General features: G+C 42.0%; 1 protein-coding gene across 4 annotated transcripts in view; it reads left to right on the forward strand.

Annotated features, from left to right (window-relative positions):
* RAPGEF5 (Rap guanine nucleotide exchange factor 5) overlaps positions 1-26,971 on the forward strand; it is a 228,238-nt gene that overhangs the window by 117,689 nt on the left and 83,578 nt on the right. For 3 of the 4 annotated variants that reach the window (XM_048838363.2, XM_048838365.2, XM_048838366.2), the window contains exons 10-11: positions 21,106-21,224; positions 21,590-21,678. In XM_048838363.2, coding sequence (XP_048694320.1) covers positions 21,106-21,224; positions 21,590-21,678 — 208 coding nt within the window. The remainder of the gene's footprint in view (positions 1-21,105; positions 21,225-21,589; positions 21,679-26,971) is intronic. The other variant, XM_048838364.2, reaches the window with a different exon arrangement.

Consider the following 26,971-nt stretch of genomic DNA (forward strand, 5'->3'; position numbering starts at 1 on the left):
ATTCTGGGTTTAGATCCCAATGCCTAATGGGGCAAAAACATTGTCATGGGTGGTTCTGGGTACATGTCGTCAGGCCCTCCCTCCCCCCTCCATGAGAGCAAAGGCAGACAATTGTTTTGCACCTTTTTTCCTGAGTTACCTGTGCAGACGCCATACCACGGCAAGCATGGAGCCCGCTCAGCTCACTGTCACCGTATGTCTCCTGGGTGCTGGCAGACGCGGTACTGCATTGCTACACAGCAGCTGCAACCCATTGTCTTGTGGCAGCAAATGGTGCAATAGGCCTGATAACCATCGTCATCATGTCTGAGGTGCTCCTGGCTGCCTCGGTAAGGTCGGTCAGGAGCGCCTGGGCAGACATGGGCGCAGGGACTAAAATAGGAGTGACTTGACCAGGTCATTCTCTTCAGTCCTGCCGGCAGTCCTATTGTACCATCTTATGGCAAGCAGGCAGGAGATGAGGATGGCTAGTAGTCCTAATGCACCATCTTCTGCTGAGCAGCCAGGAGATGAGGATGGCTAGCAGTCCTACTGCACCGTCTGCTGCCAGCCAAAGATGTAAAAGATAGATGGAGTGGATCAAAACAAGAAATACACCAGATTTGTTTTGTATTCATTTGCTCCTCCCTCCCTCCGTGAAATCAAAAGCCAACAATCGTTTCGGTGAGGTCTGTCAGGGGCATCTTGAAAAGTTTAATGGAGATTCAGTCTTGTCTGAAATACTGGGGGGAGGGATAGCTCAGTGGGTTGAGCATTGGCCTGCTAAACCCAGGGTTTTGAGTTCAGTCCTTGAGGGGGCCATTCTGTGTGACAGTTGTTTTTGTTTCTCCTTGATGTAAAGCCACTGCCTTTGTTGATTTTAATTCCCTGTAAGCCAACCCTGTAAGCCACGTTGTCAGTAACCCCTCCCTCTGTCAGAGCAACGGCAGACAATCGTTCCGTGCCTTTTTTCTGTGCAGACACCATACCACGGCAAGCATGGAACCCGCTCAGATCACTTTGGCAATTAGGAGCACATTAAACACCATGCACATTATCCAGCAGTATATGCAGCACCAGAACCTGGCAAAACGAAACTGGGCGACTAGGCGACGTCAGTGCGGTGACGAGAGTGATAAGGATATGGACACAGACTTCTCTCAAAGCACGGGCCCTGGCAATGTGGGCATCATGGTGCTAATGGGGCAGGTTCATGCAGTGGAATGCTGATTCTGTGCCTGGGAAACAGGCACAGACTGGTGGGACTGCATAGTGTTGCAGGTCTGGGACGTTTCCCAGTGGCTGCGAAACTTTCGCATGTGTAAGGGCACTTTCATGGAACTTTGTGACTTGCATTCCCCTGCCCTGAGGTGCAAGAATACCAAGATGAGAGCAGCCCTCAAAGTTGAGAAGCGAGTGGCAATAGCCCTGTGGAAGCTTGCAATGCCAGACAGCTACCGGTCAGTCAGAAATCAATTTGGATTGGGCAAAAGTACTGTGGGGACTGCTATGATGTAAGTAGCCAACACAGTCAAAGATATGCTGATATCAAGGGTAGTGACCCTGGGAAATGTGCAGGTTATAGTGGATGGCTTTGCTGCAATGGGATTCCCTAACTGTGGTGGGGCCATAGACGGAACCCATATCCCTATCTTGGTATCGGTGCACCAAGCCGGCGGGTACATAAACCACAAGGGGCACTGTTCAATAGTGCTGCAAGCACTGGTGGATCACAAGGGACGTTTCACCAACATCAGTGTGGGATGGCCAGGAAAGGTACATGACGCTCGCATCTTCAGGAACTCTGGTCTGTATGAACAGTTGTAGGAAGGGACTTACTTTCCAGACCAGAAAATAACTGTTGGGATGTTGAAATGCCTATAGTTATCCTTGGGGACCCAGCCTACCCCTTAATGCCATGGCTCATGAAGCCATACACAAGCAGCCTGGACAGTAGTCAGGAGCTGTTCAACTATAGGCTGAGCAAGTGCAGAATGGTTGTAGAATGTGCATTTGGACATTTAAAAGAGCGCTGGCGCAGTTTACTGACTCGCTTAGACCTCAGCGAAACCAATATTCCCACTGTTATTACTGCTTGCTGTGCACTCCACAATATCTGTGAGAGTAAGGGGGTAGACGTTTATAGCGGGGTGGGAAGTTGAGGCAAATCGCCTGGCCGCTGATTACGAGCAGCCAAACACCAGAGCGGTGAGAAGAGCACAGGAGGGCGCGGTGTGCATCAGAGAAGCTTTGAAAACCATTTTCATGGCTGGCCAGGCTACAGTGTGAAAGTTCTGTTTGTTTCTCCTTGATGAAACCCTGCTTCCCTTGGTTCACTCTACTTCCCTGTTAGCTAACCACCCTTCCATCCTCCCTTCAATCACTGCTTGCAGAGGCAATAAAGTCATTGTTGCTTCACATTCATGCATTCTTTATTAATTCATCACACAAATAGGGGGATAACTGCCAAGGTAGCCTGGGGGTGGAGGGTGGGAAGCAGCGGGTGTGGTGATGGAGGAGGGAAGGAAAGGCCACACAGCACTTTAAAAGTTTAAAACTTTAAAACTTATTGAATGCCAGCTTTCTGTTGCTTTGGCAATCGTCTGGGGTGGAGTGGCTGGGTGGCCGGAGACCCCCCGACTGCGTTCTTGGGCATCTGGTGAGGAGGCTATAGAACTTGGGGAGGAGGGTGTTTGGTTACACAGGGGCTGTAGTGGCGGTCTGTGCTCCTACTGCCTTTCCTGCAGCTCAACCATACGCTAGAGCATATTAGTTTGATCCTCCAGCAGCCTCAGCATTGAATCCTGCCTCCTCTCATCAGGCTGCCGCCACCTTTCAGCTTCAGCCCTCTCTTCAGCCCACCACCTCTCCTCCCAGTCATTTTGTGCTTTCCTGCTTTCTGACATTGTCTGCCTCCATGCATTCGTCTGTGCTTCTGGGAAGGAGAAGATCCTGTGATCCTTGAAACACATGCAGCTGGTGGAGGTAAAAAAAAAAAAAGGGACAGTGGTATTTTAAAAGACACATTTTATAGAACAATGGGTACACTCTTTCACGGTAAACCTTGCTGTTAACATTACATACATAGCACATGTGCTTTCGTTACAAGGTCGCATTTTGCCTCCCCCACCACGTGGCTAGCCCCTCCTGCCTCCCCATGGCTAACAGCGGGGAACATTTCTGTTCAACCATAGGCAAACAGCCCAGCAGGAACGGCCACCTCTGAATGTCCCCTTAAGGAAAGCACCCTATTTCAACCAGAGGACCATAAATGATATCACTCTCCTGAGGATAACTCAGAGAGATAAAGAAAGGATGTTGTGTGAACGTCAGCAAACATACACTGCGATGCTTTGTTCTGCAGTGATTCCCGACCACGTGCTACTGGCCTGGCGTGGTAAAGTGTCCTACCATGGTGGACAGAATAATGCTGCCCTCCCCAGAAACCTTTTGCAAAGGCTTTGGGAGTACCTCCAGGAGAGCGTCATTGAGATGTCCCTGAGGATTTCCGCTCCATCTCTGAGTTGAGAGTGCTGTCCAGAGCAGTCACAATGGAACACTCTGGGATAGCTCCCGGAGGCCAATACTGTCTAATTGCGTCCACAGTACCCCAAATTCGATCCGGCAAGGCCGATTTCTGCGCTAATCCCCTTGTCGGGGGTGGAGTAAGGAAATTGATTTTAAGAGCCCTTTAAGTCGAAAAAGAGGGCTTCATCGTGTGGATGGGTGCAGGGTTAAATCGATTTAATGCTGCTAAATTCAACCTCAACTCCTCATGTAGACCAGGACTTAGATAAGAGGTGCGTGTGGAAGTGTGGTACAGGAGATGATTGACTGAATATTAAAACATTTGTGTGTGTTAATGACAGATGTGGAGGTATGCTTTGATGGGATCATCTGCTGAGGGTTGGGACACACAAGAAACAGGGCAGGAAATTAGATGTTCTCGGGGGGGAGGAAGGAGAGGCTCTGTGCTAACTACAAATAATAAGACTATATGTAAGCACTATTTCCAGTGCCATCTTGCATTATCTTCTGTTGGCAAAAATACAATGTGATTTTCAGTGCTACACAAAATATCATAATGCTTCATCAATTAAGTAGTCCTAACTCACATGAATCCTAATAAAATATTAGTAAATAGTCATTTGCATTCTCCCTACTCTAATGATAAACTAGCCAAAACAATAAATAATACTTTGGATTATTTTTACCAGCTTGTTGTAGAAGACAAAGCGAAATCTGGAAAATGTCAGATTGTTACTATGCATTCCTCAACAAAAGAACATTCTGTAGCGTGCAGGACAGACAAACACACACGAGTGTTTACTTAAGATGGCTTGCATCTCATTGCGGATGCCATGTGATTTAGCAGTTGCCATGGTAACTATGCATTTTTTATTTCATATCTTGAATAAATGCTCAGATTGTCCTTGTTAAATCTAACTTATCCCCTTCCTGAAGTTTCACACAACTGTGCTTTATAATGAAAGTAATGCCTGAAGAAAAGATGACCCTATCATTTATACTGTATCATTTACGGTGTATAGTTAATTTAGAAATAAATGCTGCTGTATAAGCAATTCTGGATGGAACAAAAGAGAAGTCCTTAAATAAGTTAATTCTTCATTATTTTATGACATAAAGTAGGGGGAAAATGTAAACTATTATTGTATAATATATTGTATGTTTTTAATTTTCTTGTAATTGTCAGTTATCTTTGTATTCCTTCATGTAAAAACATTTAATTAAAAAGAGGAAATATACTTATACATATAGATGTACAAGAACAATTCTGAACTCACATTTTTTTATTTGGTGTAATTTTTCAATATTGTTTCTCTTTCCTATATAACTTTGACCTCTTTAAAGGAATTTCAGTTCCTGGCAACAGATGGTTAACTCTTAAAACCTTTATTATTTATTTTTGTGCTACATATAACTGGCTTAGTACTCACAGGCAAAAAATGGGACCTCTGAATCAAGTATGTGTCTGTGTGTTGTGGTGGAGGTTTGATTTAAATCATTTGAGTATTCAGATAAAATATTCTGTAATATGTTCGGGTGTGGGGGAGGAGGGAGACCCTGCATGCAGCCTGATCTTGCTTTCATTATTGTGAGAAATCACTCATTGAAGTCACTCAGCATTCCTAAGTAAGAAATGTAGAATTAGGTCCCCAGATATTGAATAAAGGGATTAATTTTTATTTTCTCTTCAAGCCCTTTCTTCTATTCTTATTGCATCTTCTGCTCTGCTGTCTGCTCAGGATGCATTACCAAGCCTGAGGATGACTAGTGGCTCATCTATTTTTGAGCGATTTAAATACAAGAATTAGTTAATAAGAAAACAGCCATTAGAAAACATCAGTAAAAGGATACATTTCAGGCTACGTAGATGGGAATATAAAGTAGCCAACATGACCAAGGAAATTACATTGAGAGTTACTTAATGCTATTCTTAAAAGAAATTTGAAAATACTATCTTGCTGCTTAGGGTTAAAAACATACACTAAAGCTACCACAATAAATTATTTAAACCCCAGGTGATGACTGCTACTGTTTGCACTGCAGCGTAACCACAAGTTGAATGAAGTGATTTTATTTCAAACATTAAAGTAGCATCACTTTTCACTCCCACACACAATGTTTTCATACTTCTGGGTAGAAGTTTCTGTTACGTGTTTTTCCATTAAATGTCAATACATTAGAGATTATTTGATATTGGAGTTTGAGAGATTTATACAGTATTTTCATTTTTAGAATTTATCTTAAGCCTTTCATAGCTTTCAAGTCTGATTCTGGTATAGGTGTTTGCTATATCTTCAGACATCAGCTGCTGGCCCTCTTGAGAACAGACACTTAAAAAAATACATCAGGTAGCGATAAGTGTCAGGAAGAGCACGTAAGACTAATGGACTAATTCTGATCTTATAAGTTTGGAAACCTGTATTAAAATACAAATTGTGTATTGTAAGCATATATTTAATTATTTTCCTACTGGAACAAGGGAATTCTCAACCCTGAGAATGAAACATAAGTGTTAGGGACCAGGACATGGGCAGACATGCCTAGTGGTTGGAGCAGGAGTCAATAGCCACAAAGAGGAGCCCAGGGTCAGAGCTGGAGTCGGAGGATAGATGTCCGAGTCAAAGTCAGGAATCTGAGCTGAGCTACCTGGAGTGAAGCGAGGCAGGAGCAGGGCTGGGAATAAGCAGGAGCAATCACAGCCATGGGCAAATGCCTTGAGTAGCCAGTACCCTGCTACTGGTCTTAAGAGCAGGTCTGCTGATCCCCTCAGCCAATCAGGTGGTTTGGCCAATCAGGTGGCTCAGTTGGGGCCCCGCTGTGCTCATTTGGCCATCTGGGGGCTAAAGTAGCAGGTAAGCAGGCTAGCTGTGGGCCCTTACTCCTGACTGTAGGAGAGAAACTTTCTCTGTAGTTGGACCAGTTGTGGAAGTCAGTGCTAAAACTCTCCAGCATCATAACCTAAACCTTCCTTTTGAGGGGAGGATGGGGGGAGAGAGGAAACAGAGAAACTTTTGTGTTTGTTTTAGAAGTTGCAAGGTGCCCAGTACTATGACGATGGGCTCAGTGGAAGCATATAGGTAAATAGATTCATATATTTGATATTCACCTGTATACAGATGTTCTGCAGGAGACCTTAGCTATCACTTGAGTCCTTAATGTGCAGTTTAAATGATGTTGCTATGAAACTGTAGCACATCTGGCCAAACTCGTCTTTGACATGTTTGGTTTCAATTGGCCAAACTGTGAAGTGATGTGTAAGGAGTGTGGGTTACATGCCAGTATATGTGTTGCATTTAGTCCTCATCTGCATTGGAAATTTGCCCCAATTCCATGGGTAGCATCTGCTCACTAAGATGAATTTCACCCTACATTGAAAAGTTAGACAAGCTAAATACGAGTATGTTATCTTCTAGAGTGGTTTCCATTCATGTGTGAAAGCTAATGATGGGCTGCAGTAGAAGCCAGTCTACATCCATTTGGAATGTTAAATAACTATTTTTCTGGTTCCCTTGATACCCGAATAATTTCACTGTTCCTATGGAACAGAAATCTTTACAAAAGGGGGAAAAATTCTGTCTTTGGAAAAACTGAAATGGAATCTTCTAAAAAAAAAATTCTGGTTCCACCTTTGCAACTCCATGCAAGTTGCCAGGAGAGCATGATTTCCATCAAAATGTTGGCAAAATCAAAATGATCCTGCAATGTTTTGGTTTAGACCAATTGGCATTTTTCAGACAGAAAATATGTTACATTAAATAATTTCTGACCAGCTCTAATGACCACGATGGTAAGTTTGAGAGGGAGACAGTGTAGGAGGAAGTGATTGGAACCCATCCCTTCCTTTTGCAGCACAAATCTATCCTTCTGCATCTCAGACTTATTTCCATGTGAAAATTGCACATGCTCAAGGTCTTCAAGCACCTTCTTACTTCAGAAGCTTTATGATAACAGTGGCACACAGACAGCCACTAGGGTCTGATGGAGAACTGCATGAACTCTGCCCTTGCATCTGTTCTCCTCCTAAATGCCAAAATCAGCTCTTTCACTTTTAGTCGGGTTAAGAAGTAAGAGTCCCCTATGTTGACCTTGCTGAGCACATTGCCAAGCTATCAGGCTGCATCTACTAATAACAATTAAGTCTATGATGCATGGGAAGGGGAGAAAGAAGAAAATGCCTATTCTTCTATTTTCATAAATAGCTATTATTCATCACCCAACAAAGAGTTGTGTGGGGTTAGGGTTGTCATACCACTACTCCTATGTTCCCTCTCATGTAGGCCCCAGTCCAGTAAAATGGTTAAGATTTAAGAGAGGTAGCATTGCCTAGGAGATGGGGCAAGACCAACCCTGGGATTCAGGAGATCTGGTTATATTCGCAGTATTGCCTGCCTCTGACCTCCTGTGTGATGTTGAGGAAGTTTAGTGCCTAGCACAGTGAAGCACCAGTCTTCCTTAGGGCCTTTTGGCACTAGTGTAGTACACTTATGAATAACAATAAGCATAAGTTTATACAGTAGTCTCTTTGAAAGCAATTGGGCTAATTGTGCTTAAAGTTATATGTGCAAGCACGTGCTGGACTGTGGTCTAATGGCACCATTCAGCAATCTTTACTCATGCTGAGTAGTACTTACCCGTGAGTAGTCCCAACAAGTACCCATGAGTAGTTCCAACAAGATATCAATAGGATACTTAAGTAAGAAAGATACTACTCAACATGAATGTAAGGATAGCAGAGCTGGTCCCATGATCTGCATGTAAGGAAGTAGTATGCCTTGATGTGTTGTCTGTCGAGGGGGTTTCCCTAATACACATTGTCTCTCAGCTCTGTTTTGCCAGCATCATTCTTTTGACCTGTCTACAATGGCAGCCTTGTTATTCATGTGTTCTTTATGACAAGGTAACTAAGGGGATAATAACATCAGCAATTTTTATAAAAAGTGCATAGTGTACATTATTTTATTTGACTTACAAAATGCTTCTTGGCGGTAGAATATTTTGATAATATTTTAAATAAGAATTTTGTTTTTGTTTTACCACCATTTTATGAATGCTGATATCCACAGTCGTCAAGTTTTGCTCTGCAGAATGTGGGCTTCCTGCTGTAGATCTTCCAGATATGTGTCTGAGCATTAAACTGCAGTGAAGCTGTTCGTATTGTCTTTGAGTTCATTTTGATGGCAGCATTTGTCGTTGCACAATTTCATCATTCTATGGTTTGTTCAGTAGTCTTTAAGAATGGTCAGATATCAAAACTAATTCACTTTATAAGCCAGCCACATTTCCATTTTTCTTTGTTTTGGGGGGTTAATGTGAGTTCAGAGGTAGATTTACCAAATGATTATGACTGGAAACAAGCTAGTACTGTACAATCCAAAAGAAAGATAGAGTTATAATTAAATGTTGGTATATAGTAGGTAACATAATAAGGAATGAAAAGATGCAGATTTTTGTTCTCCTTTGGCCACCCCCTTCTATGGTTGCATTTTGTGTGTGTGTTTTATTAAATATTGTATGAACGTTTTGGGTGATTCTGCATCGACAGATTTTTGTTTTTATTTGAAATTTGGGACAGTGGATATTTGTCTAATTGACTCACGCAAATGCGAGAAAGTCCTGTTCGAATAAAAATTTCATGCTTATGATATTTTGAGACGAAGCAGAATAGTGGCCATCTTTGAAATTTTTCTTTATGAAAGTGGAAGCTGGTAGGAAAATGTGCTCCATTGTTGTTGATAACCCATAGGCCAGAGTATTTAGCAATTTCATAGATTATACAGCCAGAAGGGGCATCTGTGATCATCTAATCTGATCTCCTGCACAATGCTGGCCATAGAACTTCCGTGAATTAATTCCTATTTGAACTAGAACATATCTTTTAGAAAAGCATCCAATCTTGATTTACAAATTGCTCATGATCGAGAATCCTCCACAACCTTTGATAAACTGTTCTAATGGTTAATCACCCTCCCTGTTAAAAATGCGTGTCTTATTTCCAATCTGAATTCATCTGTAGAGCCCTGCAAATCTGCGGATATCCACTTCATATCTGCGTACCATTTTTGCAGGTAATGGATCGGATACAGATACAACCACGTAGGGCTCTACTCACTTTCAGTGCCTGGCCTGTGGCATCTGACTTGGGCAGCCCTGGGGCCGCAGCACGCTCAGGGCTGGCAGCCAGTGGCTGGGGCTAGGTGGCAGGACAGAGTCGGGACTATCCAGCACCAGCTCACCATGCCACTTCCTGTACAGCACCTCGGGCAGTGCCAACGTCCCCACCATGGCCCGGCAGCATTGGTTGCACTCCTGGCCCGCTGGCTCCTGGGCAGCAGAGCCTGCCCCCGGCCATGGGGATTGGAGCAGGCGGGACCCTGGTGCCCCACCCCTCTGCCCCACTGTGGTGCAATACGCACTGCTGCTGCTATTGCTCGTGAGCCCACAGGAGCAGCATGCAATGCCTCTTTCCCCCACCCGCGTTGTCTCTTCTCCTCAAGACCCTGCCCCCACACCACCCCTTACCCCGAGTCCCCACCTTCAGGCTGCCTCTTCCCTGCAAGACCCCACCACCTCTCGCTCATCTCCATTCCCTTCCCCTTCCCCTTCCCCCCCCCCCGCCCCCGCATCGCTAGTCTTTGTGACACGGCTTCCTGGTGCGGATGCTGATACACACAAAAGATGGCTAGCGGATCGCAGGTCGGATCGCCGGTCGATTGTGGTGGATGTGGATCGGATGCAGATCTACATTTTTGTATCTGCACAGGGCTGTATTCATCTACTTCTTCTTCAAGCCATTGAATTTTGTTACACCTTTCTCTGCTAGATTCAAGATGTTTATTATCATCAAATTTTTGTTCTCCATGTAGGTACTTATAAACTGTGATCAAGTCACTCCTTAACCTTCTCTTTGTTAAGCTAAATACATTCAGCTCCTTGAGTTTATCACAAAATGTTTTCTAATCCTTTAATTTTTCTTCTGGCTCTTCTCTGATCCCTTTAACAATTTATCCACATCCTTCTTGAATTGTGAACGCCGGAGCTGGCCAAGTGCATTCTAGCAGCAGCCACTCCCGTGCCAAAGACAGAGGTAGGATACCAGCCCTACTACTATATTTTCTACATTCAAGGATTATATTAGCCCTTTGAGCCACAGCATTACACTGGAATCTCATATTTAGGTGATTCTCTATCCTGACCCCCAAGTCTGTTTGAGTCACTAGTTTCCAGGATAAAGTCCACCATCCAGTAAATATGACCTTAATTCTTTGTTCCTAGATGTATCACTTTACATTTAGGTATATTAAAATACGTTAGCTTGCACTCAGTTTACCAAGTGATCCAGATCGCTCTGTATCAGTGACCTGTCCTCCTTGCATTGGATTGGATAAGCTATACCAATGATTCTTGAATGTATTATTCTCAATGTAATGCAAGTAAATCAAGTTTGTCTGTTGTGACTTTGATATGCGTTGGAACTCCATGAAACAACATACCTGAGATGGATTTTTCCAAGATTTTATATCCTTGTTCCACTTTAATTTTTGGTAAATTCCTTTCCACTTTCTTCATAAATAAAGTGGAAGATTCCAATAAAGTATCTAGTCATTTGGGTAATTCCAAATGATTATTTTTGCTGCCTTGAAATCTACTACTGTGTCTTCAGAGTAATGTATTCCAATGCAAAAGTTAATGAAGTGACGACCATCTTTAGTCTGTGGTGAATCTTGTTTAAAAGAGATTCCCTTCTGGGATTATCTTTTGGTGTGGGAATAGTAAAATATATATTTACTTTCTTTTGGGTGGGTGGGTGGGTGTGGGTGTGTGTGTGTGTGTGCACAACCTTTATACTAAGTGGTGTGCGTGTGAGGTTGCCCAATACTTTCCATTATAAGACCCTGATTTCAGCTGCTGATAACTTTGCTGAACTTTAACCAGTTGGGCTGAAATTTTTCATCCTTGGTGTCTGCCTCAGGTTAACTATTTAATTTCAGCTGAAACTGTTCAGCCATTTCTGAGAATGAGGTTAGAGAAAAATATTTTGTTTTGCCATATTAAAAATTTTTGATGATCTTTTCTTTGAGAAGCTCTAGGGGGCCACGTGACTCGAAGCAGGGGAGTGGCCTTCATATCAGGGATGTGTCTTTTGCCATCCTTGTGATGATCTTCCCAAATGTGGCCAAGCGATGAGCCTTTGAAAAATTGCAGCTTGCACATGCTCAGTCGAGACTTACTAGAGCAGACTTATTTCATCAGGCCCACCTTCTTTGTGTCTGTAGTTGTTTATGCCCCTCCATAAGTACCTATACCACCACCCAGCTTTGAAGGCAGAGCGGAGAACAGCAGCTGCTGGCTGGGTGCCCAGCTCTGAAGGCAGCGCCACCCCAGCAGCAACACAGAAGTAAGGGTGGCAATGTGAAAAGTGAGATTCATCAATATCACTGTTCACAGCAGACTTAGCACCCCATTGCCATCCTGGGGCTGACAGCCAGAGCCCCGCCACCTTCAGGTGAGGAATTGAGGGACAAGAGTGGAAGGAGAGCCCGAGCCCGGGCTGCCTTCTATTGAGGGATTGGGGGGTGGGGGCAGGTAGAAGGAGCGCCTGAGCCTGGGCATCAGGGCTCCGGCTGTCCCCTTTATCCTGCCTCCTGGGTGTGCATGGCCCTTCTGCATGAGCCCCAGTCATCCAGGGCTGACAGTCAGAGCTCTTAATAAATAAATAAAGCACACAGTTCGCCCCTCCCTTGACACATTCCCACACCTCCCTTGGGAGGAGTCCCCTATCGTTTAAGAACTGCTGTGCTAGAGCTGCTCACGTGAAATCTGAAGAGTCTGTAAGCGGTGAAGGTGCTGTAGCCTGGCGAAGAGCAGGTCTTTCCCTGATATTGCTACTCTGGACTGCTGTGGACCAGTCTGGGGTCTGAAAATAAGAGTAGTGAGACTGTCTTTCCTATATTCTCAATGCCCTGCACATGCAACCTTCATTCTGTCATTTCCTATCTTTCCAATGCTCGCTTTGTAATCTTATGTTCTGGTGTTAGTAGAAATGATGCTGTCCAGCACATAAATATGCCTCTTCAGTTAGGAAAGATTCTCTGAAGTGGAGCCTCACACAGAGAGTTCCACCCTCACCACTCCCCCCTGGTGCAACCTTTCTTATCTACCTGAACACATTCTATACCATTCTAGAGTATTTATTTATTTTTTATACAAGGGCTTGTCCATCTTCCAGTGCCATATGCCACACCAACAGTTTCAACTCTTAGGCCTAAATCGTTAGCTCAGCTCAAAGCTTAAGTAAATGGGGTTTGTGCAGTGGTACTCCATAGGACCTTGGAGGACAGAATCCTCTTCAAAACACAGAGCAGAAACAGTGCTTTCACTGTAGGTAGTCTCTGCAACTACTGCACACCACTCCCAACGGATCCAGGTCATCATAGACCCACCAGCCATGCTTGTTCCCCTTTTCCACCTCCTCATATCTCCCCACCTTGTGCTGCCGTAGAAGGAGCTCTTTTGGAGCTTAGCTCTATGGTGTGGAACGAGTACTGATACCTGCATAGGCTCACGTCATTCCCAGCGTATCCATGTTCCCTTACCACTCAAGGAAATGTACTGGCACCAGCATCAAAAGATGTGAGGACAGAAGTGATCAGCATTATCTGGTTGTGCTGAGTCAGTTTTACCAAATTAAGCTGTAAAAACAAAAGGTTCTTGCCCTTTGTTAATGTGTGTGATTTAGAAGGAGATAGTCTGTGTGAAGTTTTGCTTCATTACATGTTGACCAAACAGGGAATTCTTTTTACCTGTATTCAGAATCTCTGCTCAGGAAAGAGGAAGTCTGAACGCAGACTTGTATTTTGAGTGCTCCATTTAATAGGATCCTGTTATTCAGGCCGTTTCCTAACTATGGGCTGTCTTCTCCTACTTAAAATCAGTGGTGTGGGATTCCCTCTGAAACTGGTCTCTTGGCTGGTTATCCGTAGGATCTGGTCTCCTTGGAGAACACAGTTTGAGGAGATGATGGGGAAGGAGTGTTCTTTTATTGGAAAGTATATATTATTAAATTATGATGAAACTAGCACCTAGATACTGCAATGTTGGTGCTTTAGAAAAGGGTGAAATAAATACATTCTTTGAAACCAATGGAGGCATCCTGTCTCACAGAGGAATGATGGTACATCTCTGCAAATCACACATTAATTTCTATTCAGCTGTTCAAATAGAGCAAAATTCTGATTACATTTGTTCCATTATGGAGAATGTACTGTTTTTCCTTTCATGCTAGAATAGGACTGCCTAGAGTTTTGGGGATGAAGAGACTTCAGAAACTTCCAGGCTCCCCAACTGCCCACCACAATATGTTCCCCTTATTCTCCCAAGCCAAGCTTGCTTCCTCCCCAAAATTTGTTCCCTAATCATTTTTCTCTTTTTTTATTTCCCCCTTCATTACTTCTTCCCCATTGACCTTCCCTTTTGTGAAACTATGTAGATTTGTTTACAGCTGCTTAAGGTGCACCTTCTGCCAGTCAGTGAAGCTCTCTTCTAAAACTGACTGCTTTGGTGTGAGCATTGTTTATGCCTCTAATGCCACTTGGTACTGTTCTTCAGCGCTGGTTGTGAATGCCTATCGTTGGTGTTCCTGTCTTCACATTCTGCAAGCCAAGGAAGATGGTGGATTTGGGTCACAGACTCTGTTGCTGGACTCAGTTTGGTGGTGGCAGTGGCTCTGGAAGAGAGTGAATAGCTCTTGTAACCCCTGGAGATAGGAGCAGGAATGAGCCCAAACTGGATCCATGCCTCAAACCGAACCCACCTGATCTTTGGGGAATTCAGATTAAATGGAACCTGTATCCAAACTAATCTTGGTTTGGGAAAACCAACACCCTACAGATGAGTCTTTGTAAGACCAAACCTGCCTCTGCCTTTTGAAATGGAGCTGATTGAAAGCTGGAACTATTTATCAAAAATCTTCTCCCCTCCAATCCCCCCCCTTGTGAAACTTTGTGGGGGGGGGGGATTTAAAATGAAATTCAAAACATTCCTTTGCAAAAAAATAACCAAACCAAACTTTTGATGCTTTGTGAAACCAAAGCCTCCCTAATTTGGATGTTTCTAATATGGAGGAGGTGAGTAGTTCTCTCTGCACATTGGTTCCTTATAAAAATTTTAATGAAAAGCCAAAACTGTCCTAGGAGGACAGAGTGACTGGGTTTCGCTAAGGCACATGGCCTTGGGAAATAATCTTGTTTGTTTCCATTCTCCATGAATTTGACTGGAGGTTGGATTGTGCCAGTACCATGTCAAATTCCTGGTAATACAGAGAAATCAATGTGGAAATGTTTGCAACACTGAAACCTGCACCTCTTCTGTTGTTGTTTTTCATCACTGTCATTTGTGCTTGAATCTCCTTAGTCATTCACATAGCTAACAGGGTCATATCCCTAGTTATGTGAAGAGACCTACACAACTTAAGACCAGCTAAGTTGGGAGTTCCATTTGTCTAGTTACGTTACATACATAAATATTTTAGGACTCCAGAGTTACTGACAGGCTGAAAATAAATGGTAGTATTGTTTAATTAGGGCTGTTAAGTGAGTAAAAAAAATAATTAATTGTGCAATTAAACAATAATAGAATACCACTTATTTAAATGTTTTTTAGATGTTTTCTACATTTTCAAATACATGGATTTCAATTACAACACAGAATACAAAGTGTACAGTGCTCACTTTATACTTTTATTACAAATATTTGCACTGTAAAAAACAAAAGAAATATTTTTCAATTCACCTCGTACAAGTACTGTAGTGCAATCTCTTTATCATGAAAGTTGAACTTACAAATGTAGAATGCAAAAAGAAAAGGACTTGTGGCACCTTAGAGACTAACACATTTATTTGAGCATAAGCTTTCGTGAGGTACAGCTCACTTCATTGGATGTAGAATGATGTACCAAAAAAACCTGCATTCAAAAATAAAACAATGTAAAGCTTTAGAGCTTACAAGTCCACTCAGTCCTACTTCTTGTTCAGCCAGTTGCTCAGCCAAACAAGTTTGTTTACATTTGCAGAAGATAATGCTGCCTGCTTCTTGTTTATAATGTCACCTGAAAGTGAGAACAGGCATTTGCATGGCACTATTGTAGCCGGCGTCGCAAGATATATACATGCCAGATCTGCGAAAGGTTCATATGTCCCTTGATGCTTCAACCACCATTCCAGAGGACATGTGTTCATGCTGATGACAGGTTCTGCTCAATAATGATCCAAAGCAGTGTAGACTGATGCGTGTTCATTTTCATCATCTGAGTCAGATGCCACCAGCAGAAGGTTGATTTTCTTTTTTGGTGGTTGTGTTCTGTAGTTTCTGCATCAGAGTGTTTCTCTTTTAAGACTTCTGAAAGCATGCTCCACACCTCATCCCTCTCAGATTTTGGAAGGCACTTCAGATTTTTAAACCTTAAGTCAAGTGCTGTAGCTATCTTTAGAAATTTCACATTGGTATCTTCTTTGCATTTTGTCAAATTTGCAGTGAAAGTGTTCTTAAAATGAACAGCATGTGCTGGGTCATCATCCAAGACAGCTATAACATGAAATATACAGCAGAATGTGGGTAAAACAGAGCAGGAGACATACAATTCTCCCCCAAGGAGTTCAGTCACAAATTTAATTAACACATTATTTTTTAAACAAGCGTCGTCAGCATGGAAGCATGTCCTCTGGAACGATGGCTGAAGCATGAAGAGGCATACAAATCTTTAGCTCAGCTGGCACATAAATATCTTGCGACGCCAGCTACAACTGTGCCATGTGAATGCCTGTTCTCACTTTCAGGTGACATTGTAATTAAGAAGTGGGCAGCATTGTCTCCCATAAATGTAAACAAACTTGTTTCTCTTAGCGATTAACTGAATAAGAAGTAGGACTGAGTGAACTTGTAGGTTCTAAAGTTTTACACTGTTTTGTTTTTGAGTGCAGTTACGTAACAAAAAAAATACATTTGTAAATCACACTTTCACGATGAAGAGATTGCACTACAGTACTTGTATGAGGTGAACTGAAAAATACTATTTTATCATTTTTACAGTGCAAATATTGGTAATAAAAATAATATAAAGTGAGCACAGTACACTTTGTATTCTGTGTTGTAATTGAAATCGATATATTTGAAAATGTAGAAAAACCAAAAATATTTAATAAATTTCAATTTGTATTCTGTTGTTTAACAGTGCAATTAATCGTGATTAATTTTTTTGTTAATTGTGTGAGTTAACCGTGATTAATCGACAGCCCTAGTTTTAATTAAATCACAGTGCAGACAATATGACTTATTTCAGTAGAAGACAAATAGATTCTGTTAGTGGAAAATTGACTATAATATTGGTCAAAAGAGCTGTCAGGTCAAGTAGTTCTTATTGTTTATTTGAAACTCCTGACCATAAGTAGCTTGCATGTAGGAGTGATATAATAAGGCAGGTGTGCTGTACTTGGATTCCAAGAGGCAATTATTTAAAAAGCACAGCAAACGTGGAGTATAATAGTTAGTTAGTACTTGCACAGTGCAATTGTAAGGCCGACAGACCCTGGTCATCATGGTGCAAGATCGAACCAGGGACCTCTAGAGCTTAGTGTGTGAGCCTCTATAGCATGAGTTAAAAGCCGACTGGCTGTTAGCTACGGGCTGTAGAGCAGACTCATTTTATCTCTCTCTCTAGTGGTCTTGGTGCCACTAGATGGGACAGAACACCACACCCAGGAGGAATGTCGGTTACACTATGCAAACACAAACAAATTAATCCTCAGTACTCATGTAAGTAAATAAGATGCATCCACAGGGAAACAGAGAAACATGGAATCCGGGTAAGTGACTTTCCCAAGGCCACACATTGATTCAACGGCACATCCAGATTACAGTTTAGGAGCTCCTCACTCTTCATTCTGTGGTCTATCCTCTGGGCCATGCTTCCTTTACAAAAGCACAAAACCAAACAAACCCTGAAACCAGCTATTACTCAGTTATTTTTTCCCTTGCTCTGGGGTGAAGTGAATGTCAAATAAACAAAACCCAAAATCCTGTGAATGGAGCTTGAAGCTGGGAAGCCCTGAGTTTTAGGGCTTGTCTACACTTAGTGCTGCTTCTCCCGTCCGCATAGGTATTCCATCTTCCTGAGAGCTCGTAGCTATGTCGAGGGGTGACAGTTGACACAGCACTGTCTACACCAAGGGTTAGGTCCATATAACTGTCGCTCAGGGCTGTGGATTTTCCACATCCCTGAGCGACGTAGTTATACCGATTATAAGTTTGTAGTGTAGGCCAGGGCTTAGTTCTGACTCTGCTGCTGACTTGCAGTGTGACTCTGGGCAGCCTCTTTGCCTCAGTTTCACTACTAATAAAATGGGGATAATAATACAGACCTGCCTAGCTCACAAAGGTATAGTACAGATTAGTTAGACAATGCCTGTACATTGTTTTGAAAAAGAAGTGATAAGTGTTTTGTTAAATATCTTGAATATGAAAACTTAAAATGACAATTAACAGAAATAGATCTTGACTCACACCGTTGAATTCTACGGGCCATAGTCTTGCTAATGGCTCTGCCCTCCGTTTTGAATACTTTATGTTCTCTGTCCTCCATGTTCTGTTCTCCCCATGGATGTAGGAAGGGCAACCTGATGGTGGCCCTGGTTGTTTTCTTCCAACATGCATTAATTATCTCCTGGACCATACAAGATTCTAATAGGAGAAACATTCTTTCATCTTTATATAATTTCAAATGAATATCTTTTAGTCTTGAAAACACAAATACTTGAAACCCTGGGATATGTATAGGTCCTTTCTTCATGTGATTTTATTTATTTTATATATAAACTGAGTCCTGAACGAATACGTTCTGCGAAGCCCATACTTGGCCCGGTGGTCATTCTATACTTTGAAATAAATACGCAAAGAAGACAGAAAGGAAGAACCTTGTTAAAACTGTACTATCTGGGTACAATGCAGTTAATTTACATACTCTTATCCAAGTAGTTAATGAAAATTTGAAACATTAGTTTATTTTGATATTGGAAATGCTTTGTGTTTAGCAGGGTTTCAAATTGGAAACTATATCTTCCCAGGATAAGATCTTGTTAGTGTCCTGTCAGTATGATATAGCTCTGCCTCCACCACTGCCCACTAGTGTTCTGCACAAAATGTACATGTATTTAATATACACTGACACACACTACAAACCCATTTCCATATATATGTGTGTCAATGGTCCACTGATGTTAATAATACCTTACGTCATGTACATGCCCAATATGTATTACACCTCAGAATATCGGTGGATTCAGGGGAAATGAGGATCAGGATTAGAGGATGCCTGAGAGAGAGTTTAGTGTGTATAAACCTGTATTTTGATTAATTGTTTTTATGCTATTTTCTCTCTTTATTCTCCTTTCATTGCAGCTCTGTAAATGTGTAGGCAACAAAAAACACGTCTGGTGAAATAAAAGATTACAGTTATGCATCAGTATTCCTGTAATGTGGCTCCTCACTAATGCCCCTCGGGAGGGTTGCAATGAATACCTGACATTAATTGGTTCAGTACTAGTATGTCTGACCTTGAAGAAATTTAATAGGTCAATTCTTCGTGGTGTTTACTAATACAGAAATCTTCTTAGACGGGAAGCTCTTCGGGGCAGGGATTATGTCTTCATATGTGCAGGATCAGAGCCTGTGAGTGCTACCACAAAATAAATATTAAATAATAAGGAAATACAAGGCTAATCATAAAGCTGCACTGCTGTACGGTATCACAAACAATGTTGCTTTCGGTAAATCTTTCATATCTTGGGATTCTCCATCAACTGGTAGATGAGAGGGCGGGGGTGGGAGGTTGCAGGGACAGAAGGAGGCGTGAGGAGAGGTACTGAGACAGGGGAGGAGTGGGTAGCCGGCTCCAGGCTCGGAAGAAGGTTCCAACTGCTCCCAGGCAGGCCCATTTCAGCCCTTTCAGGTCCTGCTTCCTTGTCCCCGACCTGTTTCTGAGTCCTGCAGTGGCCACTTCAGTTCCTCTGAATCCCGTTCTTGTCTCCGCGCCACCCTCCATGTCGTGCAGGGGTTTATGTGGGGATAGAGCCCCCACAATATTTCCATTGCATGGGGCACTAGCAACCCCCGCTCCTTCAGACTCCCAGTTCCACTGCTCCTGTGATGGATTATGGATACTGTACAGTTGATACATAAGTCTTAGTTTTACTGCTTCAAAAATAGGCTAAAACATGTGTCTGATTTACTGAACAGTGAGACAAGGTGCGTGAAGTAATATCTTTTATTGGACTAACTTCTGTTGGTCCGAGACACAAACTTTCATGCTACACAGAGCTCTCCTTCAAGTCTGGGAAAGGTATTCCCAGCATCACAGCAAAATGCAAGAAAAGATATTACCTCACCCACCTTGTCTCTCTAATATCCTGGGACTGACATGGCTGCAACTATACTTCATACAACAATTACTGAACAGTGTAATGCCAAACCAAATTACCGTGGAGCATTTTTGATATTTTTTTATAAATTGTCAGAACTGCAGTAGCTGAAATATCAGTTTGCATTTATGTTTCCTGCCTCTCTTTGTGCGGCTTCATGTACTTGTGGCAGGATCTGCCAGGAGAATCTCACTGTGGTCAGAAACTCTTCATCAGTCACTATGTTTCAATGCACGCTGCTCAGTCAGCAGCGAACCCTCATCTCGTACACTGCACAGTCAGCTTGCTTTAGTTGCTCTGTGCTCTTGGATATAGGCTGCGTGAGCAGAAATGGATGATTGTTCAGCTCCCTCCTGTTTAAGGGAGCCTAGCTGAAGAAAATCAGTGCACTGACCCATAATGTCCAAATCTCAATTTAGCTGAGATTCAAATTATGGATGCTCATGGGGTTTAGTTTCCTGTGTTGTCTTGTTTTTATAATTAAAATGTTGTTGAGAAGGAGGGAAATTTGGATGCAAAGCAGAAATAGAGGCTTAGAAACATATATATGATCTTTGATCTCACTAGTTTTATTGCCTCTATTTAAACACACGAGTAGTTTTACAGCATGTACACTTCGTTTGAGTAGTAAGTTACCTATTGTTAGACTCCTTGAAAGTGTTTGCAATTCTGTGACTATTGTAATCAGTCTTCCAGTTTATTAATTAAACAAAGAGTGAAACATGCATTCTTCAAATGGAAGATGAATACATCACTGGTACTGTGAATAACCCTCTAATGCACTGTGCTAAAAACTGTTAACAAAAGTCACAAAGGGGAACCTTTCTTCATTTCAGCTCTCCAACCAGATGTATTAACCCTGTTTCTTAATTTAAATACTTCAGCAAAGGAAACTGCTTTCTCCCTCATTTTCAGCTCTGCTAATATATTTAAAAGGCAAGCGAGAGATCTGCCCAGATGCCTGATGCATTGTGAAGCTTTGGAGTATAAATTATGGACAGAAATTGCAGTCTGTAACAGCTTCCATAGGAAGAAAATGTAGCTCTAATCAGCTACCTCAATTCTTTCCAAATCCCATGAGAATTTACCACTTTCTTTTTCTGTTATTCCCTCCTCCCCGTCCAAATTAAAGCAGAATGATGAAGTGTCTACTATTGAAGTGAAGGAACAAGACCAAGATGTTCTGGTGCTTAGAAAAGTGTCGTCACATAGCCCAGCCCCCACATCAGGGAGTGCCGAGAATGATTGGAGGTAAGAGTTTTTTCCTTGGGCGCTCAGAGAGAGAGAGAGAGATGAACACACAAGCTGACTGCAGAGCTTTCAGCAGCCAGATGGACTCAGTTACCAGGAAGAGAAATAAGATGGCAAGATATTGTAGCATTTAGGGAATGTTTTTGTTATTAACTCTACATTATGGGAAGTTCCAGGGTGAGGATCTTTGACCCTCATTTAAACAGGAAGGATTCTGCTGCCTTTCTAGGCAGGGAGCTTCCCTTGCCTACATTTGATGTGCCTTATTTTAAATATATTGATGAAGAAGATGAGGAAGATGAATGGAGTAGCCGCTCACAGTCTTCAATTGAGGATGACTCTGTGGACTCTTTGCTTTCTGATAGATATGTGGTGGTATCGGGGACTCCAGAGAAGATTTTGGAGCACCTTCTGAATGACTTGCACCTGGAAGCAGTCCAAGACAAAGAGACAGGTAAGGTACAGATTGTATTCTGTTCCTAGAAGACAGCTTTCTGTGTCCTCTTTTACTGTTTGTGATACTGTCTGCACATTTGGCTGACAAATTGGCATGTAATAGTGCATATAATGACCTCTGCTGTTAAGGGTTCTAAGTGGTGCATTTAAACTCACATGCTGGATCTGTCAGGTGATATGCTCTGTTTATCAAAAGGAAATCAAATCAAAAGGAAATCAAATCCAGGCCAGTGGGGTTTTATTTTGGTTTTGTTCCCTCTGAAATTCTCACTAGTCCTTGTTGAAAGCCAGCTGACTAATGTCACTGCCTTGGTACCGGATGTCAAATATAAGGAGGAAATGTGAGAACCCGGCAAATAGAATGTGTTGAACTGGGGCGCACAGCCTTTGGGCAGAAGTATCAACAATTAATGAAACTATTCAGCAGCTACATGCTTCACAGCAACTTCGGCTTTTTTCATAAATGGCTTTACGTTGTTGCCTACATTGCACAAGCTGCAGTGTCTATTACACAGTATTCGTGTCTCTTCAACCAGAGACTGTAATTCTTTGTAGCCTACAGCTATTATTATATTGGTCAGACAACTGGATGCACAGTTTATGTAGCAGTTCAATCTTCTAACTAAATACAAATTTTGCCACCATCAGAGTACATTTGGCATATCTACTGCTTCTTAAAAAGTCGTACAAACTTCCTTCAAAGCACAAGATATAGTATATAAGAGAATGTAGTACTTGTGTGTCTTCAGCTAGAGATTGTAATTTGTTCCAGCTTGGAGCAAATTATTATATTGATCAGGCTACTTGACATGTAGTGTATTTTTCAGCTTGATCTCCTGGCTAAATGCACAGTTTTCTGTCACCCGAGCTCCTTTGGTAGTTTATCAGGAGTACCTACAACCTGAAATCTATTTACAGTTTTAGTGAATGTAGTTATGCTGGTGAAGTGCTGCTCCTTGAAGTCTTTAAACTACGATTTGAGGACTTCAATAGCACAGATATAGGTGTGAGGTTTTTTGCAGGAGTGGTGGGTGAAATTCTGTGGCCTGCGTTGTGCAGGAGGTCAGACTAGATGATCATAATGGTCCCTTCTGACCTAAATATCTATGTGTCAGCACAAAATCAACCTTCAGAGTTTCAAAATGCTGCTGAAGGGCTGTGAAATGTAGCTGGCTGGAAATGGAGTTGGTATTTTTTATTGTTCCCAATGGAGTTAAACTGCACATTCTCGATGCTTGTGTATATGCCCTACTACAAATGAGATTACTAAGAATAAACATGATTAAAAGGATTAAAGTGACTAAAAGTATAAATAACATCTGTGACTCCCATAGGAATCTTAGTGTCAGGTTCTCAGAGCAAGTCAGTAGTTTATTGTTGGACACAATGTATTTTCTTACCAATGATGCATAATTTACCCAAAGAATAATCCAAAAGAAATGCAAACTGTCTGATTATTATGATGTTCCCGGTGCTGCTTCTGTCTGCCTAGAGATTAATATATTGTGCAGAGAAAGCACCACTGTCTGATTGTTCTGCTTCCTTAGGTATAATCATAATAGTGCTGTGTATAAATGTACTTGCACCAATTCTCAGGCTGAATTACAGAATTGGTTCATGAAAGGATATTCCTGGCAGAGTAATTCAGATCAGGGAAAAGTTCACTTATGCATATTAGCATACGTAGATTTGGGGAGATTAACTGGCCACTCCTATAAACTGCTATTAGTTTTGTTCAGAACCTCATAATCCTACTAGAGAATGTTGAGGTCTTTAGTAATGTTCTGCATTATTTTTTAAGTGTAAAGAATTGCTGGCGTGTCTAAATCAGATATCTAGTATATCTTGACTTTTTATTACCTCTGTTTTACCTCCCTGCTTATTTTTTCCCATGGGGGTCCCAACTCAGCTGTTCATTAGCATCTTTTTATTGTTCCAGAGTGTGGATGAAAAATTGCTTTTAAAACTGGCACTAATGCCACTGTTTGACTGGCTGTAAGGAGATGATAATATATCCTTTTAGGTTGAATGTTCCTCTCTGCAGTGTGGTCAGTAGAAGCTGGGTACTGTTCAGAAACCAAGAATTTAGAGTCTGATGATGGATTCAGATTTCCATAAAAACAATGAAATGGCCAGCCCTAAACCATGACCAGTTTAACTGTAGTTACATGACAACACAGTTGTCTATGTGCTGTTATTGTTTTCCTTTTATTTATACAGTAATATAGGGCTTATCTTTAAAAAATTGACTTTGGGTGCTACATTTTCAAATGAAGGCACAGTGGAGTCACCTGTCAAAATTCATGCAAGTCCATTGTAGAACCACGTACTTCACACTGGCTGCACAGTAGGTACATGCAAATCTTTGTGGTAGCACCTACAGGACCTATGCGGATGCCTACAGAGCAAAGCCTCAGGCTGTGGGGACTGTTTCAATGCAGTGTAGGCTTCTGGGTGCAGGCTGGAGCCTGAGCTCCAGGACCCTCCCACCTCACAGGGTCCTAGAGTCTGGGATCCAGCCCAAGCCTGGAAGTTTACGCTGCAGTGAAATTGCCCTGCAAGCCCGAGTCAGATGGCATGGGCCAGCTACGGGTTTCTCATTGCAGTGTAGACGTATCCCCAGTGGACAACAGAGATAGTGGCTTCTCTGTTTGCCTTGAAGCTACTTCTACCGGTTATTAGGGAACACTCTTTTAACCCATTCCACTGACATACATTCAGCAATGACACTGTTATGTTGCAGAGTAATGACATCCTGAGTAATTTGAACCATTACCTTTGTAAGATGGTACAATTATGCTTTAACTGACAGCAATTGGGTGTATACAGTCCACCTTCCCAGAAAGCTGAAGGCATAGTGTTGTGCCCTTTACTTAATATTCTAAGATGGCTTGTAGGTCCCCATTTTTTTTTTTTGAAACCACAAAGAATATTGTTAGGGTTGATGGTTCAGTATGACTGGCTCTTTGGCACTGATCTGTAACTGATGTGAGAGAATTTGCACTCCAGTGGACGTTACAAAATCAGGATAATTTAGTTTTAGAGAGAAAGAGAAAGTAACACACTGCCCTAACATATGTGATCATTTCTTTCTCTAGCACTTGGTCCACAGAGAGGATAAGAGCCTACTATTGCTATCAGCTAACAGTCCTTTACATAGAAATATTTTCTGTTGATATTTTGAGAGACTTTGGAAACTTCCCCCAAAACTCTGTGGGAAACTTGGTAAAGTAAAAGAGCAAAATAAATGACAATTTAGTTTTTATTTTCATGTTCATAGGGAGGAATAAGAGTTTAGCAGAGTTAACATGCACTAGAGCATGTAATATAATAATGTTTTCAGTTGTTGAGAAAAATAAGCTCCAGTATTAACCCTAAAAACCCACAACTTTCCTTCACTTATATAGATTGTGAATGTATGTTTTCTGATCTTTAAAAGCTGGAGAGAAGAAAATAAAATATTATAACAGAATTTTTTTAAAAAAAATAAAGATTGTAGTAGAATATGTTACAATAGCCAAGATGAGTTGTTTGCAAATAAATTTCAACGCTAGGCTCAAGGTTAAAATTTTACAGGACCTTTAGCCAGTAAATTACTGGTGGTTTTTAAGTTATTAGGTCAGCCGAAGCTACAGAATTAATAGAATAATCTACTTGAGGGGATTTAAACTGAATAAAGCTAGCTAATTTCACAGGCAATACAATTGCAGAGAGAGTATTCCCCCACCCCAGTCACAGAAGTCTACTTGGTACTGCTAGGGGAAAGGAAAAAACGTAGGAAGCCAAAGAAATTTTTTTTTCTTTATAATGTTTAATTTTTCCATCTGAAGCTCTTACACCACTGGTGATCTATTACAGAAGGGGCTCAGTCCTGTGTTCCTTGAGTTTCCATAACACCCCTTGATGTCTGTGGGAGTTTGGGGTGGACAAGGAAAGCATGATTGTGGACCATAATGACTAAAGACAAGTTATTGTAGTTTGTATAACTAAATGGTAACACTGCATTAAATGTGCATTACTGCTACCATGTTACCTTCATATATACCTTGGCAGTGCAGCTCACCTGTTAATATCCTGATGTTATAAAATATGATGGTATAGCATAATTACTACACCCCATGAAGTTTGAGTGAAGGGGTGGTGCACAACTGCCATGCTTTTTAAAACTGTGCTAAGTACAATGTACTATGATATTCATAAAGGACATGCACTGGTTCCAGACTCTAGAAGTAAAACCCACCATGCAAACTAAATTTCCATAGTGTGGACTCAATTGTCCTATCTGCTTGTGTGACCAGAAAGGATAAAATTCTTATGGACCTGGGCGGGTGGCAGGGAGGGAAAGGCTCAGAAGAAGGCAGTGCCATCTCCACAGCACCATTTACTTGTTTCCCCTGGGCCTGCTGAAGCCCCTCCAACAGGATCTCTGCACGGGCTGGGCTCTTTTTGGGATATAGGCCCAAGCTCAGAGGGCTAGTATTAGGAGAACAGCTGCTGTTCCACCCTACCTTGTCTCCACCATACCTCACCCCAAATCCATGGGTCTTACTCCATAGTGTGGCTCCCTGTGGGGAGTTCTGGGGGCAGTGGCTGAGGATGGAATAAGCCATGCTGCCAAGGAGTTGGAGGGAACTGAGAAGGATTGTAGGGGTTCAACCCCCTTTTGCTTTCCTTGGGGTAGAAGACAAACCCCAACCTCTTGATGGAAAAGTGGAGAAGAAACAGAGTTGCTTAGCTGTCAGATGGTAGGCCCCCTGTACTTTTGGACTTCTGAGAATCAGATTTGCCAAAGAAGAAAACCAACCTACAGTATGTCATTAGGCAATAATAGTACATCATTCCCACCCCCCACCCCCGCCGATTTTTCCCCATTGTAATTAATTTCTTTACCCATACTAACTAATTGCCACCTCTTGCCGTGTTAAGAGGGCAATTGGCAACTTTAGAAGGGCCAGCTCTATAGTTGTGCATTACTGAATTGTACTGTATTTATGCCTTGCTGCAGTAGTATTGTAAATGGCTCACAACAACATTGAATAGACTATTTAAAACGTTAGACCTTAGTCCATCTTGTGCTTTGCTGCATATTGGGCTACCCGCATTTGCCATCCTTGCCTATCAACTGCCCTTCTCGCCAAATCTTCCCATTTTATGTTGAGGTGCTTGATGTCGTTCAGAACTGTTTGTTTCCATGTTATTCGCGGTCTTCCTCTCTTTCTTCTTGTGTTTTCTGGCTTCCATTCCAGGGCAGTATTTGGAAAGCGTTCTTTTTCCATTCTCAGCACATGTCC

This window comes from Caretta caretta, chromosome 2 (genome assembly GCF_965140235.1).
Source record: "Caretta caretta isolate rCarCar2 chromosome 2, rCarCar1.hap1, whole genome shotgun sequence".
Lineage (NCBI taxonomy): Eukaryota > Metazoa > Chordata > Testudines > Cheloniidae > Caretta > Caretta caretta.